This window comes from Musca vetustissima, unplaced genomic scaffold (genome assembly GCF_032173495.1).
Source record: "Musca vetustissima isolate MV318-11 ecotype Yass unplaced genomic scaffold, APGP_CSIRO_Mvet_v1 utg16946, whole genome shotgun sequence".
Taxonomy (NCBI): domain Eukaryota; kingdom Metazoa; phylum Arthropoda; class Insecta; order Diptera; family Muscidae; genus Musca; species Musca vetustissima.
In genome coordinates, this window is record NW_026872653.1 from 90057 (window position 1) to 109113 (window position 19057).

General features: G+C 36.7%; 1 protein-coding gene across 1 annotated transcript; it reads left to right on the forward strand.

Moving 5' to 3' along the window:
• The first annotated feature begins 1279 nt into the window (after window positions 1-1279).
• LOC133336115 (transcription initiation factor TFIID subunit 1) lies at window positions 1280-16761 on the forward strand. Its single transcript, XM_061544446.1, has 14 exons — window positions 1280-1479; window positions 1539-2008; window positions 2069-2897; window positions 2961-4332; window positions 4398-4507; window positions 4567-4678; window positions 4742-6178; window positions 6237-6672; window positions 6745-6887; window positions 7144-7468; window positions 8244-8255; window positions 11436-11540; window positions 16010-16213; window positions 16274-16761. The coding sequence occupies exons 1-14, from the start codon at window positions 1280-1282 to the stop codon at window positions 16759-16761; spliced, it is 6243 nt and encodes a 2080-aa protein (XP_061400430.1).
• The last annotated feature ends 2296 nt before the right edge of the window (window positions 16762-19057 follow it).

The window sequence follows — 19057 nt, forward strand, 5'->3', positions numbered from 1 at the left end:
GCACTTACAAGACGTGTTTTATTCATGAATGAATTAGGTTCCACTACTAAAAAAGTGGTTGGCAACGCGGTTCACCATTTGCTTCACATCAACAAAGTTTTCTAGAGCTAATAGCACATTTTTTTTTGTAATTTTTTATAAAATATTTTATTAATCTATTTTTCTTTTCAGGTTTCCCCCGCAGTCTTGGAAAAAAACATTGGATTATTCTCGGCCATAAGGAATAACGTCATCCGTGGACAAGTTGGCTGACTTTTTGTTATTACTTGGCCGAGAAAAACAAATGTATTTTTCCTGGACTGTGATCATGGAGTAATTGGGTTCGGGGACAGTCGCGTCAAAACCCGGACGCACAGGAGGCTGCCCTGCCATTATGGATGAATCCCAATAAAGGGTCATCCCAACGAAAAAGAGCACACACCAAATATTGTGCTAAATTACTAACACCACCCTGGCAAATATATACTAACCCCTTAGAACAAACATAATGGACACGGCAGGCCAAAAGAGGCATTACAGTGGCTTGTCATCCCGGGAGTGTCCATTGTAGCTACCTCCAGCTCCCCCAACTCTACCGCATAATGGGAGCTGGTGGAAACTCGTGGTTAGTGGCTACCTCGTAGGCGAAAAAAGTCACTTCCTAAGGCCCCTCCACGCAAAATTTTTTTTGGCTTTCGACAAAAGACTGCGTTTTAGCTACCCCGCAACAAATTTTTATGCAAATATGCTGTAATATTGCATTCCCATTGGGTATAAAGTCTAAGTACCAGCTATTATTCAGTATTGTGGGAACATTTTCAATCGAATAGACTGAAAATGTATATATTGGCCCTATATCTTTATTTTCAAAAATGTTACAATTCTTTTAATCAGTTTGCAATTTCAGTTGCTTTAGTTTGGTCACCAGTGTATGTAATTAAGCTTACGGTATATATTTATGATAAAATAGATTAACGCACGTTTTACAACACTAAAAATGCTGACTAAAAAATCTTTCATAATTTAAAGTATCGCCAAACCACCACAATCGATTTGTACAACCCTGTTCCATTTTCGATCTAGAGAACCCTGGCCACTTACAGCGGTTTTGTTATTGTGTGTTTTTTTTCGTGAAATTGTCAAACGCTTTAGTTTTGCCGCTAATAAAATAGAAAAATAAATATATTATTATTAAAATTAATTAAATAAATTATCAGAAAACAGCGGTGAAACAATTGAGCAATAAAAAATCAAGTTCATCTCATTGAAAACTTAAGCCACTCAACAGAAATCAGCAGGCATGGATACCGACAGTGATGATGATGGATCTCTGGGAAATGGATCTAATCACGGCGGCAGTAATCATGGCGGTGGAGGATTTGGTATAGATTTAACTGGTATTCTATTTGGTAATATTGACTCGGAGGGCAAGCTGATGGATGATGATGGAGCGGGGGCATTCGATCCGGAATTAAAGGAACATCTGGGTTCATTGTCAAAGTGAGACCAATTACTCAAATATGGAAATATACTTGTTGTTATTGTAAATTTTCTTCTAGAATGGGTTTAAATTCCATGCTGAGCGAAGTAATTGAAGCAGAGGATGCCGATGATGAAGATGAGGAGGAGAAGAAACCAATGAGTGATTTTGATGCCCTCAAATCAGGATTTGTGGATAACAAAGAAAGTCAAGAAGATGAAACGGGCGAAATTATAAAAGATTCTGATGCCGTTGATTATTCCGATATAAATGAACTATCGGAAGATTGTCCCAAGACACCACCGGCAGAAGTACAAGCCACAGAGACGGAAAATAAATCAGATCCCTCCAATATGTTGGAAGATCTGGAGGATGCTATACCGGCATCAAAGGTGCAGAGTAATGCTTGTTCTTCGGCCAAGGATGATAAGGAATTGATGCCACCGCCCAGCACCCCCGTACGAACACAACCCAATTCAACACAAGAAGCGCAAAGTAAACAAAGTGGATCAGATAGTGGCATGGATTCGGATGTTAAACCAGAGAAATGTAAGGAAATTGTTTCCCTATCTAAATAATATAACTAATTGTCAAATTTTATATTTTTAGCCTCTGAACGTAAATTGGACACACCACTGGCCGATATGCTACCCTCAAAGTATGCTAATGTCGATGTTCGCGAACTATTTCCTGATTTTAGACCGGGTAAAATCTTGAGATTTTCACGATTATTTGGTCCCGGCAAACCTTCAAGTCTTCCACAAATTTGGCGTCATGTTAAGAAGCGCAGGCGAAAACGTAAACAATCACGCGATCATAAACCTCACAATCCAGGTTCAGATTCTACAAGTGATTCGGAGGAGCCACGTAAAAAAGGTTTTGGTATTCACTATGGCCCCGATCCCATGCCTTCACAATGCCAATCAGATGATGAAGATAAACTTTTGAGTATTTTCAATGATGAGGATGTTAAACAGGAACCAGAAAATGGTGATAACACAGATAATAAACCGAAAATTGCCGATTGGCGCTATGGCCCGGCACAAATTTGGTACGATATGTTAGATGTACCCGATTCAGGAGAGGGTTTCAATTACGGTTTTAAAAGTAAACAAGAAATGAAACATTCTAAGCCACAAGCACAAGCCAAAAAGGAAGAACAAACAAAGGAGGAGGAAGAGGCGGCCATTGCAGATGATGCTTTCCTCATGGTATCCCAATTGCATTGGGAAGATGAAGTGGTCTGGGATGGTAACGAAATAAAGGCTAAAGTTTTACAAAAACTAAATTCAAAAACAAATGCTGCCGGTTGGCTGCCATCCAGTGGCTCGAGAGCATTTACACCGGCTGGTAAAGCATTGCCCGTGACCGGAGGGCCATCAGGAAAAATTTCAGGCGCAGGTGGTAGTTCAACAAGTAAACAAAAGGCAAATCAAAAGTAAGTACAGTAAAGTAAATAAGAAAATGATTTTATATTAAAATTGATTTTGCGTTTCTTTAGCTTACCCGCCAAACCCGCAGAAGCTGTGGATGATACCTGGTACAGTATTTTCCCAGTGGAAAATGAGGAACTAATTTACAGCAAATGGGAAGATGAAATCATTTGGGATGCTGAAGAAATGCCCAAGATACCAAAACCCAAAGTATTGACATTGGATCCAAATGATGAGAATATTATCCTGGGTATTCCGGATGATATTGATCCATCGAAAATCAATAAGAATACTGGACCACCACCGAAAATTAAAATTCCCCATCCTCATGTTAAGAAATCAAAAATTCTATTGGGTAAAGCTGGTGTTATTAATGTACTGGCTGAAGATACCCCACCTCCACCACCAAAAAGTCCAGACAGAGATCCATTTAATATTTCCAATGACAGTTACTATATGCCTAAGACTGAACCAACATTACGCCTCAAAGTTGGTGGAGGTAGTTTAATACAACATTCAACCCCTGTGGTAGAATTGAGGTCGCCATTTATACCCACACATATGGGTCCAATGAAACTGAGATCATTCCACAGACCTCCGCTGAAAAAGTACTCTTATGGTCCGCTGTCACAGCCGGTACCACATCCAGTACTGCCATTGCTTAAGCATATCATTAAAAAGGCTAAGCAAAGAGATGCTGAACGAATTGCATCGGGTGGTGGTGATGTCTTCTTTATGCGTAATCCTGAAGATTTGAGTGGCAAAGATGGAGATATCATTTTAGCTGAGTTCTGTGAAGAACATCCTCCTCTAATGAATCAAGTTGGCATGTGTTCGAAAATTAAAAACTATTACAAACGTAAGGCCACCAAAGATAATGGACCACAAGACTTCAAATATGGTGAAACAGCAATTGCCCACACCAGTCCCTTTTTGGGTATCTTACATCCCGGCCAGTGTATACAGGCATTGGAAAATAATATGTATCGTGCTCCCATCTATCCACACAATGTAAATCCCACAGACTTTTTGGTTATACGAACGCGTAATAATTATTATATACGTGAATTTAATGCTCTGTTCACGGTAGGTCAAGAGTGTCCTTTGTATGAGGTTCCGGGACCCAACTCGAAGAGGGTTAATAATTTTACTCGAGACTTCTTACAAGTCTTCATTTATCGTCTCTTCTGGAAAAGTAAAGATAATCCACGTCGTATTCGTATGGATGATATAAAGCGGGCCTTCCCAGCCCATTCGGAAAGTAGTATACGTAAACGGCTGAAACAATGTGCTGATTTCAAACGTACTGGTATGGACTCCAATTGGTGGGTTATTAAACCCGAATTTCGTCTACCATCTGAGGAAGAAATTCGTTCGATGGTTTCTCCCGAGCAATGTTGTGCTTACTTTAGTATGATTGCCGCAGAGCAACGTTTAAAGGTAGGAATACATAGAAAAAATATAGATTGGCATATTAATAAAATAAGTTTTGTGTGTTCTTTTAGGATGCGGGTTATGGTGAGAAATCCATATTTGCTCCACAGGAGGATGATGATGAGGAATCTCAATTGAAATTGGATGACGAAGTTAAGGTGGCTCCATGGAATACGACAAGGTAAGTAATACTTCTAACTAATTGGGAAAGAAATTTAATTCTCTATTGCTTATTTACAGGGCCTACATACAAGCCATGCGTGGCAAATGTTTGCTGCAACTTACTGGCCCTGCTGATCCCACAGGTTGTGGTGAAGGTTTCTCATATGTGAGGGTACCAAATAAACCAACGGTAAATAAATTTTATTTGAAATTAAATATTTGATAAAATAAAATTTTCAAATCACACATCCAGCAAACAAAAGAAGAACAAGAATCCCAACCAAAACGTACTGTAACCGGTACAGATGCCGATTTACGTCGTCTACCACTGCAGAGGGCCAAGGAATTATTGCGTAAATTTAAAGTACCCGAGGAGGAAATTAAGAAGTTATCTCGATGGGAAGTTATTGATGTTGTACGTACTTTGTCAACAGAAAAAGCTAAGGCTGGCGAACAAGGAATGGATAAATTCTCCAGAGGTAATCGTTTCTCCATTGCCGAACATCAAGAACGTTATAAAGAAGAATGTCAACGTATATTCGATTTACAAAATCGGGTACTCGCCAGTTCCGAAGTACTTTCCACCGATGAAGATGAATCATCTGCCTCAGAAGAATCGGATTTGGAAGAGTTGGGTAAAAATTTGGAAAATATGTTATCCAATAAGAAAACATCTACCCAACTGACCCTCGAACGTGAAGAACAAGAAAGACAAGAATTGTTAAAGAAAATGATGGAAGACGAGGAGGGTAATAAACAAAAGAATGATAAAAACAAAGACGGATCGGGAGAAAATCAACAACAATCACAGCCAAATTTGGGACGCATATTGAAAATCACCAGAACCTTTAAGGATCAGGAAGGCAAGGAATATACCCGTGTAGAAACAGTGAGGCGACAACCGGTAATTGATGCATATGTCAAGATCCGCACCACCAAGGATGAACAGTTTATAAAACAATTTGCCACTCTCGATGAACAACAAAAGGAAGAAATGAAACGTGAAAAGAGAAGAATTCAAGAACAACTGAGACGTATCAAACGTAACCAAGAAAAAGAACGTCTGGCCCAATTGGCACAGAATCAAAAACTGCAACCCGGTGGTATGCCTACATCTTTGGGTGATCCCAAGACTTCACAAAGTTCTTCACACAAAGAACGGGATAACAGCCACAAGGAAGTGAGTCCATCAAGAAAGAAATTCAAATTGAAACCAGATTTGAAATTGAAATGTGGTGCCTGCGGGCAGGTTGGTCACATGCGTACAAATAAGGCTTGTCCTCTATACACGGGAACACAGGGTCCAGGTAATTCATCAATGAATTCTTCGGTAATGGATGAACCTGAAGAAGAGCCCGAAAGCCGTGAAATCAATTGTGATGATGATGATTTGGTTAATGTTGATGGTACCAAGGTGACATTGAGTAGCAAAGTACTAAAGCGCCACGATGAAAGTTTGCTGGGACGCAGCAAAAAGGGTCTTCTACTGAAAGTGCCCAAAGATGTTATGGGTAAAAAGAAACGCAAAGCCAGTGATATACACTGTGATTACCTGCAGCGTCATAATAAAACTGCCAATCGTAGACGTACCGATCCGGTTGTGGTGTTGTCATCTATTTTGGAAGAGATTTTAAATGTGCTAAGGGCAATGCCGGATGTTACACCGTTTATGTTTCCCGTTAATGCCAAGGTAAAGTGTCAATAAAAAATTAATTTATTTTTTTAAAACGTTTCTTTCTTATTCTTAGATGGTCCCCGATTATTATCGCATTGTTACCAAACCCACGGACCTGCAAACAATGCGTGACAATATACGCCAGAAACGTTATCACAAACGTGAAACATTTTTGGCGGACTTAAAGCAAATTGTGGAAAACTCTACCCTATACAACGGTCTGAATAGTTCATTCACATCGGCTGCCCAACGTATGTACAAGAATTGTTGTGATTTAATGGCTGAAAAAGAAGAAAAGTTGGCTCGTTTGGAAAAGGCAATTAATCCCCTGCTAGATGATGATGATCAGGTGGCATTATCATTTATATTGGAAAAACTGCATACAAAAATTAAAACAATGCAAGAAAGTTGGCCATTCCTTAAACCGGTCAATAAGAAACAAGTTAAAGACTACTATACGATTATTAAGAGGCCAATGGATTTGGAAACGATTGGTAAAAATATTGAAGGTAAATATCAATTGCTTTTCTTCTTCAATATTAATTAAGTTTTTATTCTAATTGTTTGGTTTTGTTTTACAGCTCATCAATACCACTCTAGAGCTGATTTCTTGGCAGACATTGAATTAATTGCCGCAAATTGTGAACAGTATAATGGCAGTGAATCAAGATTTACACAAAATGCAAAGCATATTTTAGAATTTGCTCGCACACAATTGGAGGAGGTAAGGTACTCTTTTGTATTAAAGAAGAAAAATAAGTTAAATGTGTGTGATTTACGGATTGCGAGATTAAGAGCGACAAAACAGGTTCAGAGTCAATTTCTGAGCGTAAGAAGCTATTATCTATTCGCTAAATCTTTTAATGAACATAATAACAAACTGGATACTGAGGACATGCCTCCCAAAAATTAGTTCAAATATATCCAGACACTTTTTGTTGTTGCAAAATATTTTTTATAATTTAAATTTCCTTCCATAGAGTTCAGAACAATGCCTGCAATTGGAGCAGAATATTGCCAAGGTACAGGAACGTGCACGAGTTGATGCTGATCTGGATGACACCTGGGGTGGTGTGGAAGATCAAGAATATGATTATACCCGAACCAGTCGTTCGAGTACACCAGAAAATGAATTTATTGATGTGGAGGGCAATGAGAGACCATCATCATCATCGGCCACATTACAACGCGGTCTTGGTGGTTTAATATCTCTTAATACCGGTTTAAATCCCGATATGCAACCTCCAAATGACATAAAACGTGGTCGTGGTAGACCACGTAAACTTCGCGATATAACTGAAGAAGGTAAGCCAATTTTTGAATTAAAATATATTTATTTATATTTTCCAACGAACATACATGTTGTGATCTGAGAGTGTTAGAAGTGTCAAGTTGTTAAATTATGTTGGAATTCTTTCTACAAAGAGGCAAAAAAAAAAAAAAACTAAATTGCAAAAAAAATTATATTTCGCCACTTTTCTCTGAAAGCTTTTTTTGGTTTACTACTAATTTCTACCAATTCTCATCAATGGGCTGTGGTATTTTATTAAATAAAAAAAATATTAATTGCATATTTTACTAATCACATTTAAATCTCTCCATATATATAGTCTAACTATAGAGAAAGTGTAGTACCATAACCTACAATATTATATCAAATGCAAAATGAAACGATTCTTGTACATTTTCTTATATATCTCTTCTAATCATTATCTAGTTTACAATTATCTATGAAATACTAACATTTACTTTAAATTTATTTAGTATAATTTCAAAAAAAAAACTTAATATTGTTTTAAGATTGTGTTCGAGGAAACTCCTAAGACCTATGCAGAATATTTTGTTTCAATCAGTCGAATTAATTTCTATGTCGTCGTGATAAAATATAAAAAGTGTAGATTACTACAAATTAATTAATTAATAAACGCTTCATTCCTGTGGGCAGAATTCCTCTAATGAGGCCAAACTATCCATCCAAGGCATCCAGATTGGCACAGCAACGCGATCAACTCCGAAAGCACGCTGACCACAGAATCCTGCAGCTAAGCGCTGAATTAGATGCTCTAGTTCTTCAGCATAGGTGCTCTAAATGGTTAGAACACGTTAACCACTGCAATATACATTCCAATCACCAATTTGTCTACAATTAAGAGTATATCTGGTTCCAAAAAGAAATAAAAATCTCCCTGCTATTTCCTTCAATAACATCCAACATTCTGTCCAAAGCGTTTGATATGGTCGATCATTCCGAACTGATATCCGAGATCACAAATTCCACCCTTCCGAGTGATATCAAACGTTGGTTTGCCAATTACCTTAATAGACGGCAGTCCTTCGTTGCGTCCCATGGCCAAAAATCCAAATATCACAAGATTAAAATGGGAGTACCGCAAGGCGGTGTCCTATCTCCCATTTTGTTCAACATGTATTTTGCGAAACTCCCCATTCCTCCACCACATGTTTCAGTGGTGTCGTATGCCGATAACTGTACGATTATTTCGTCCGACGTTGACATTGACGACATAAGTGCAAAAATTTTCAACTATTTAGCCACCATCTCCAACTTCGTTCGGGAGCGCAATCTAAAATTATCCACTACAAAGTCTACTGTGTCACTTTTCACTTCCATGGACTCGAGAAGTCAATTTAGAACTTTACATTTCCACCGTCCAAAAAATCTGAAAATCCTTGGGGTGGTCTCCGATAACCTCCTTAATTTCTCCCCGCATTCTAACTACATTAACCGAAGTTGAAAGCTAGGAATAACGTACTGAAAGCTTTGGCTGGCATCTCCTGGGGCAAGGATAGAGACACGTTGATAGCGACATATAAGGCCACAGATCGTTCCATTCTTAATTATACTACCTCAGTCTGTACTTCTTTCCTTTGCGACACACAATATAGATCCTTGCAAACAACTCAAAATAATGCACTCAGAATTGCAACCGGATGTGTCCAGATGATGAGCGTCGATCACATCAATGAGGATACCAGTTTCTGTCAGTCAAGCAACATAATGTGTTGTTGACTGAAAGTTGTTGCTGGCATCTGCCGTATTATCCCAACCATCACACAGTGATGACAGATTCACCTCCGTGACACATCCGTCAAGACTTCAGGCTCTAACGTGATAGCATCCAAGACGTCATTCCATCGGACGTCAAAATATTGTCGATAGCGAACGCGATGAAATCCGTGATGCCAGTCTTCGAAGCCATAAATGGCTACAGATGGAATAAAGTCCTATTCTAACATCCTCCTGCAATTTCGGAGAGTGAGTGGCTTCTCCTAGGCAACACCGTTCGATTCTGGCACAATTAAGGTCCGGATACAGCTATGTTCTCAACTCGTATCGAGAGAGGAAACTTAACCGGTGTCCCTCCTGCCAGCAAAGCCTATAGCGACCACTATGAAATCCGCGCATTAACTGGCGGTATCCGAAGCTATAAATTGGGTCCGGATACAGCAAGCCATAAATTAAGGTCCGGATACAGCAATGTTCTCAACTCATATCGGGAGAGGAAACCTTAACAGTTGTCCCTCCTGCCAGCAAATCCCTCACGACACACTCCATATATTCAATTACCCGTCCGAGCCTACAAATCTATTGCACAGTATTTTTTAAATTAAGCTTACATCTTGCGGATTTAAAACAAAAACTGCCATACATCTAAAGGCTTCTTTGTTCCTGTAGTATTCCCTCTTTCTAGACAATGGAGACGAAGATATTTTGGCTTTTTGTCACGATATATAAGGAAAATATTCTCTTTATGACATGTTGAAATCAAGTTATAGTAGTTACAATTTTCCTCAATGACTATTGTCCACCGTCAGATCTACCTTGTTCTCATTTGAGGTATCACATATAGTGGTTTTACTAGGTATTTGAAACATTCCATTGTCCATCCACTTTCCGGAAAGGTCCTCACAATCTTCAATATCTTCTTGATTAGAAATGTATCGACAAGCGAAAGAGGTTTAGTTTGGAATTTCCAACGTCATATGGAGGATCTAGACTTTACTGACGACATTTGTCTCATGTCACATAAGTTCGTCGACATGCAAGACAAATTAAAAGACCTCGTACTCCGTGCAAAAGAAGTAAGGCTTGAAATAAATATAAAAAGACACAAGCTTTATACGCATCTGACAACCAACGCATCTGACAACCAATTAAAGATTGGCAACGAACCCCTGAAATACGTAAAATCCTTCTGCTACCTAGGGTGCTTCATGAGTGCAGATGGAAGAATTGAAGATGATGTTAAGAATAGACTCAACAAAGCCAGGTCCGCATTTGGCCGTCTAAATAAAACATGGAAATCGCCGCATTTATCTCTCTGGACAAAATTAAACATATTCAATGCATTTGTTAAATCTATACTACTATATGAAGTGTATGTTATCAAAATCAATGTTTCAGACACTCCAAGTCTTCATAAACAAATGTCTGCGTATTATTTTCCGCATATTTTTGCCGAACAAATTTGCAAATATGGAACTGTGGAATAAAACGAAAGCATGAAAGCATAGCCAAAGCCGCACTAGATTGGAATCCTCAAGGCTCCAGAAGACCTGGCCTTCCTAGAAATACGAGGCGCAGAACTATTGCTCTAGAAATAAGAAAAATTAACAAAATAGGGGAAGAGATTAAAACCATTAAAATAGAATTTTTTTTCTTGTAAATGCCCTATGTTCCCAAATGGAATGAAAAAAGGAAAACAAATTCGACGGGAGTACCGTTTTGCGACACTTGGTTATTTTAAAGGGTATCAAGTTAATCGGACCTAATACATCATTAGGCTTTTCACCAACCACAGGAGTCTGGTAGAATTCAGTTTCACTCTCTTTTTGTACAATTATAGTTCAGCAAGACGTATGCAGTAGCAAAGATGAATACTTCTAAAAATAGATCTCCTTAAAAGATCGATTAATTCAAACAATGAAATCTATCTATGTACACTTTACTTGAATGTTGTAATAATTATTTTTTTCTGTGTTTCTATGTTTTTCCTTAAATTATCATCGTTAATAGTTATCCCTTATAATTTCCCTTCTAAACTGTTTTCTGGTATTTATTCCATGATGTCGATTTTAAATGTTTAAGTTTATTTTTTTCTTTCAATTTATTTTTCTTCAAAATCAAATCCAAACTCTTCTCATCCTCCCTGAAATTGCCAAACCAAAAATTAACGATGATAACTAATAAAAAAATCAAACTCAATCTATCTATCTATGGAAACTATTGCGTTACACAATTTTATACTTTTAGTTAAATTTAATGCGAATGCTGTTAAACGTGGTCGCGGTCGTCCCCGTAAGGACAGCTTAACCTCAAATATAAGTAACCCACATAATTCCTCTTTTACGGAAGAAGGTAAGACTAATACTGCTTTCTATCTTTCTATCTATTTGTTACCAAAAAACACACATACACATCCACTTTGTAAAGAGTAGTTTAATATGTTTTAATTTATCTTTGAAAACAAATCTAACCACAAAATATTATATTTTTACTAACAATTATTTTCTATATTGCTATATGCTCCTAGAGATGTTTAATAATTATTGTAAAAACTAATATAATTGTGTAGTGTTTGCACAACATCACCCAATTCATTTTTTTTGCACAGACTTGCTTTTGTATGTGTTTTCTTTCTCTTTTCAATATCTTTTTTTTAGTTACTATTTTGTTACTTTTGTCGACGATTTTAGTAAAATCTGTTTTTATTAGTGTTTATTTATGAACAATTTTATGTATATATGTTAATATATACAAATATAATGAAACAACCGAAGATATTTTATGGGAAGAACAATTATCATATAGCAGTACTTTTATTTACATCTTCAGGAGACCATAAACCTTTTTCTACTCATGGGAGGACCAGGGATGGTCCGTATGACGAATTTTTAGGTTTTCGACTGTCAAAAAGGTGTAAACGTCGAAAACGTCATATACCTGTATAAAATGTAATAAATGTATAAAACGTCATTTATTCGAATATTATTAACATATACCGTTATTTTCAAAAATCCATATTATTTTTACATATATCCTATTCCTTACTAGAACTAATACAAAATTCTAAACCTTTCGGAGAAAATTTTTTTGAAATTTTTATGGATTTCAATAAAGCATGCGTAATTTCCAAATTCATTAATGGAAATAGTTATTTTGTAAAACCCTAATTGTTTTGGGTGGGTTTCCGACGTTTCTGACGTATGTAATATATGTCGAAAATGTATGTCATTTACGTCACTGTTTCTGACGGACCATCTCTGGGGAGGACCTATAAGGTCTTCTACAATAATATATATATTTTGTTGGAAAGCTTTACATGACTTATATTTATATATAAATTCACATAAGGCCTCCTATAAATAAAATATTCAATGAAGGTCTTCTGTCAATCCTACTGACTATTACCAGAGACAAAAACCTACTGGTGGAACTATGATAAATTGAAAAAAATAAAACAAAGAGAGGTCTACCAGATAGAAAGAAATATCGCTGAAGGCAAAAGAAAAATTAAGGTGTCCAAGAAATAATCTATTAAGAGTGGTAATGGAATACTTGCAGAACTGTGACACATCCAACGAGATGCACGAGTTTTTTAAACTGCAGTCCGTAGAGAGTGTCAAGGCAAAAATGAGTGTGTTTCGTCGTATAAGATCCCTCCGGGTAGATGTCATTCGAAACGCAAAGTCATCCAAAACTTTGGCCCGTATGGAATCTCAATGATGATGTTTTTGCAGCTAGATGAACCTTGAGTAGAGTTATTAACTGATGTACTCATCCTATCGTTGGGCATTCACCTTGTTACTGAAGCCTGAAATATAGTCGGGATGTTCCCCCTACTAAATCTTGGTAAGGATGCTAGCAGATGTGAATCGTGTTGGGCTCATTTTGCAAATGAAATTATCGCGATAAATTTTTTACCAAACGAGCATTCGCCAATGTTCGCACGTACATAACAAACGAGTGAGACCACACAACAACGATCAATCTGACATTCGCTACAGACACATTCATTCGCTGTGTATGTTTACTTTTTTATGCTCGCGAGCATTTGCGAACATTTGTTTTTTGAGAATGCTCTTCAGCAACAAATGCTCGCGAAAGATTTATCATTCGCGATAAATTGAAAACATTTCAATTCTTGCGGTGAGCATTCGTGAGAAAGAGCGTATTTTAATCATTCTCCGCACCCTGGGGAATTGTACATGTTGATTTCAAACCTATTCCCAGTATCCAATTATCTCCAAATCCAAGCCATCCAAAGCCCTTGATCCAGACAGCATATCCATGTTCATGATAAAGAAGCTTGGAGCAATGGGGCTGGGCTATCTGACCAAAGTTCTCGAGTTATCTATGTCACAGTTTGTAATTCCTGACATTTAGAAAGTTGCCCGGATTATTCCAATTCTAAAACCAGTAGCCAAGGTTTTATAGTCTCTATTGTTCCGTCAATGAAAAATCCAAAAATCGAATATCGCAAGATCAATATTGCAAATGGCATCAATCAGCGACGACCACCTGAACGGACCATTGTGACAACTTTAGATCTGTCCAAGGCGTTTGATACGGTCGATCATTCCGAGCTGATATCCGACATCACAAATTCCACCCTTCCGAGTGATATCCAGCGTTGACTTGCCAACTACATTAATGGGCGGCAGGCCTTCGTTGAGTTCCGTGGCCAAAAATCCGAATATCGCAAGATCAAAATGGGAGTCCCGCCTTGCGTTTCATTGGTGTCGATGAACCGATGACTGTATGATTATTACGTCCTGCGTTAACATTGACGACGTAAGTCCAAGAAATTCCAATTTCACCAACTTCTTCCGGAAGCGGCTGGCACCTTCTGGGACAAGGATAAAGAAACGTTGGTAACGACATATAACGACATACATGTCGAGAGGCTTCTTCCTAGGCAAACCTGTTCAATTCTGGCACAACTAAGGTCCGGATAAAGCAATGTTCTCAATTCGTATCGGACGGACAAACAGGGGGACATGGCTATATTGACATAGAATTTTTTTCTGATCAAGAATGTGCATACTTTATAGAGTCTCAGAAGATTATTTCGAGGTGTTACCAACGGAATGACAAATTTATCACCTTATGGTAGGAAATGGGAAATGAACCGTTATATGGGGGGCTATATGAAAAAATATGCACCCTTATTACGGTAGGCGTAGTCGTTGTACGGCAGCTCTCGTAGGCGTAGTCGATTGCGTTGTCGTAGCCGTTTTTGGTCGGTATTATGTAAAATTTTCGACAACGCCAAATATTGTAATAGATTTTTCTTTTACTCTGTTACAAAACCAAATCAAAAATTGTTCTTTTAGAACCCTTTTTCAGGGACCGTAACGGTTATAACTTATATCAAATCAGGTAAAAAATAACTGTTATTATGTGACCTAAATAAAAAAAAATCCACTTTAATTATTTATTTTTTAACGGAAAAAATAAACGTTGATTTTTAACTGATAAAAATGATTTTTATTTTTTCCGTCAAAAATAAAAGTCTTTTTGAAATTTTTATTTTTTCCGTAAAAAAAATTCTTTTTGTGACTTTTATTTTTTCCGTCAGAAAATAAAAGTCTTTTTACGTAAATAAACATATAGAGTTTGGTACCAGTTATATAACCTTTGACTTAATAGTCAGGGGAATGATTCTTTAATTTATATTCATGATTTGGTACACTAGACTATTTTTTTAAAAATTTATAACAAATATTTTTTACCTTTGATCTTGATTACGTATGTGTACACTTATTGTAATAAGGACAGAGATTTATAAATTGTAATTTTATAACTGATTACAAGTTGTATAAACTTCTTTACATAAAAAGAGTTTTATTTCCTGACGGAAAAAATAAAAATCCCAAAAAGACTTTAATTTTCTGACGGAAAAAATAAAAATCCCAAAAAGACTTATTTTTGACGGAAAAAATAAAAATCATTTTTATCAGTTAAAAATCAACGTTTATTTTTTCCATTAAAAATAATCCTTAACATGGGAACTGAGAGTGTTTTCTCAAGATCACTCAATATCCTTAATGGGCTCCTCAATACGAATCTATTGGTATATGACACTATTGATGTCCCATGTCTCTAACATGAAGATTTTTTTGTTAGCATTTTAAAAAATAACTGTTATTTTCGGTCCATACTCTTTTTATATTGTATTGGAAAAACTATGTAATTTTGTTTGTTTTCTAATTAATTTTTGTGATAATTTTAATTCTTATGAATATTGAGTAATGCAATAAAATAAAGTTGAATCAGTAAATATTTTTAAAATGCAATTTTAACACATTTTTATATATTTTTGTATGCTGTCGTCAAAAAAATCGTTCACGACAGATTTGGCGTATTGTAACGCCTTTCATAATACCGATTTGTCGTATAAATGCGACAGTGCCAAATTTTCAACACGACTACGCCATCCGTAATAAGGATGATTAAGTATTTTAAATATGAAATATTTTTAGGACTTTGATTTATGGCCAAATTTCAAAGCTCCATCTTAAATATTGAGGTCTCTATAAACATCTCGCGGAATATCAAATTATACAGCAATAATATATGTATATGTGTCTTACCCCCAATTAGTTTGTACAAATTCCAAATTATTAATTTTATTTCAAGTACTACTTGTATATACACTTGTTTGTATATTTGTTTGACTAAATTGTAATTTTTTTGTTCTATTTTTTAGACTCAATAAAGTATTGTCCTTTTTATGTTCAGTTTCAAAAAATATATAATTAATGCTTCAAAGTTGTTTTTTAACGGAAAATATTAAATCATATGTTTCTTTTTTCTGGCCACAGATCAACAGTGTTCCACCGAGGATGAAGATGATGAATTCCAAGAAGTCTCCGAAGATGAGAATAGTGCAGCAAATATCTTAGATCAGGGCGAACGTATGCATTCGATGTCAAATGCCGGTGGCAGTGAAGGTGAGGGTTCCGAGGCCCTACATTCCGATCATATTAAATCAGAAATGAAAATCGAAGATCCACAGATTGTTGGAGGTAAGAGTAATTGTTATAATCTAAAAGGAATTGTTAAACAATTCAATATCACTTTTACAGAAGAATCAATGGACTTGGATCCCAACTATGATCCATCTGATTTCCTTACAATGCACAATCGTTTAGGTGGTGGTAACAACAACGCTAATGCCACTTCCACCACCGATTCCACATATCAAACATCAAATGTATCACAATTTTTACCACAAGATGAAGATGCCCATCAGGAAAGTGCCGCACCAATGAATCAAGATCATCACATGAATATTAATAATGATTTAGCCATCTCGGAGAGTGATGATGACGATGATAATGCCCGCCCCAAAAAGGAGGGTGGTTTCACGCATCAAATGGAACAGGATATTGCAGGGGCGGATAATAACAGTGGTGCTGCACACACAATGATGGGTATACAACAGCAAATACAACAAATGTCAGCTTATGGTGATGTCTCGGGCCTACATGAAGATCATCAACAACAGGAACAGCCACCAGAAGATCCACCATCACAGGATGATAATAACGATGATGATTGGTTAAGATTTTAAATTTGTATGTTTTAAGAGGGTTTTTTTACTAAATATTGCAATAGAATTTTAATGTCTTTAAATTTTTATTTTCAAAATAATAATTAATATTAATTTTTTTGTATAGTAAGATTAAAAATTATAAATCGAGAAAAGCTTAAAATATTACTTTTTATTATTTCTTTGGTTCCATGAATGAAAGATTTGTGGAAAGATCATGAGAAACACAAAATAAAGCAAATTACGGTGTTTCAATATTTTCTCCTATAGAAGGTAAACAAAACTGATTTTTGTTCTACCATCAGACAACTATTTAAGATTTTAAAACAGGTGTACAACCCGGAACAAGTAAATTGTGGACAATGGTTAAGTCACTCTCGAACTCTGGAAGAAAAGATGGATCTCACATTTAACGACGTATGTTTGAGAGATCGGAAAAGGTGCCCATGTTATTTAAACCGGCTTTTTATATAGCACCTCAATGGTGTAGATTTCATAAAGTATTGAGCACGGACGAAATTAAACAACTGAAAGAACTCGGAGCCGAGTAGTTAACAGCAGCCCTCAATTTGTCGTTAACCACACACATAGTTCCTGAAGCGGGAAAAAAGTAGTGTGGTACCACTACTGAAGAAAATAGCAAGGATGTCCGAAGAGGAGAATCGTACCGGCAACAAATGTCAAACATGGCAAACAGTTCGATGATATATAGGAGACGAAACACCGAACGTGTTTGAAATTTGGGATAATAATTGAGTGGGTAATATTCTATATAGCTAAATTCCTAATCACCCCTTTGGCAGCTAAAATGAAGCTTACGCTAAACATAAAACTCGATGGAGAACAGAAACTTCGGAAAAAAATCATTTTTAATTCGGAACCGAGTCCCGTGTTAGCTAAACCGGCTGTTTATAGGGTTGCTGACAAGGAGACCTTGTTGACCTCATATAAAGGAATAGGACGGCCAATGCGAGTGTAAGTGCAGTGGAAGAATATTCCGACCTGCCAAAATGTCGTCCTAAGAAATGAAGCAGACTGTCTTCTTATGACCATGGTCCATTGACACAACTAAATGTTGTCGATACAGTACCTCCTTGGTTGTTATCGTCGGGAACTCTCTTGCCGTAGCCTGTGAACAGGTTTGCCTCAGGCAAGCTAGGAGTAATCTTCATGATGTAGCGAGAGTGATCAAAAAATACAATACGATGGGTCCCGTCTTTGGATTCGATTTAGACTTGGTAATAATATTACGATGTGCAAAGTTGGGATAGAATTGAGTATTCCGTTCGTTTCATACAAGTTTTTAAATTTTTTACCTTTTCTGAGGGAGGTTAATAGAAGGAGTGGACAGACAATATACAGACATTATTAAAATATAAGATTCTGCAAAGTTTGAATCGGATGCTCTGTTCTTCGAATTTATTAAAAGTTTGTGCAAAGTATGGTTCAAATCGGACAATTCATTCGCCTGATATTGGATTTATAAATATTGAACATTTTGTCCCATTGTGGGGGAGGTACCAAAGGGAGTGGATCAATGGGTCCCATCTTCGGACTTGATATAGGCTTGCTAAAGATAATAGATTGTGCAAAGTTTGGTTCAAATCGGACAATCCATTCGCCTGATATTTCATTTATAAGTATTGAAAATGTTGACCATTCGTGAGGGAGGTACCAGAAGGAGTGGACCAATGGGTCGCATCTTCGGACTTGATCTATGTTTAGTTAAGATAAGAGGTTGTACAAAGTTTGGTTCATATAGGGTAGTCCGTTCGCTTGATAAAATTATTTTTCTGCACAATTTTGACCATTTTGTGTGGGAGGTACCAGAAGGAGTGAATCGGTATTCTCCATCTTCGAACTTGAACTAAGTTTGAAAGAAATAATAAGATGTGGAAAGTTTGGGTGAAATTAAAATTATTCCCTTCGAGAGTTATCGTGCGCACCAGTCAGACAGACGAACAACGGAGGGCTCTAAATTTTCTGAAACGGATTTAGTCCAAAGAAACATGGGGTCTAAAACTAATATTTCGATGAGTCACATTTTTGGCATATCAAAGTGTATATTGCCTCATTAGCCATAAATCTGAGGGTATAAAAAATCGCAAATGAAGTTGTGGGTACTTCCAGTGCGTCTGTAAATCCACTATTCCTACAAGTACCTCCCGTACCTACCACAGCATTATTTGATCTGTTTAAATTAATTCACCTCTGTTCGTAGTAACAACCAATACAGCTAAGACACGAATCAATCCTCTATTATATTTGTAAATATGGATTAACAAACAATAGAGGCCAGTAAAAGAATCGAAGTAAG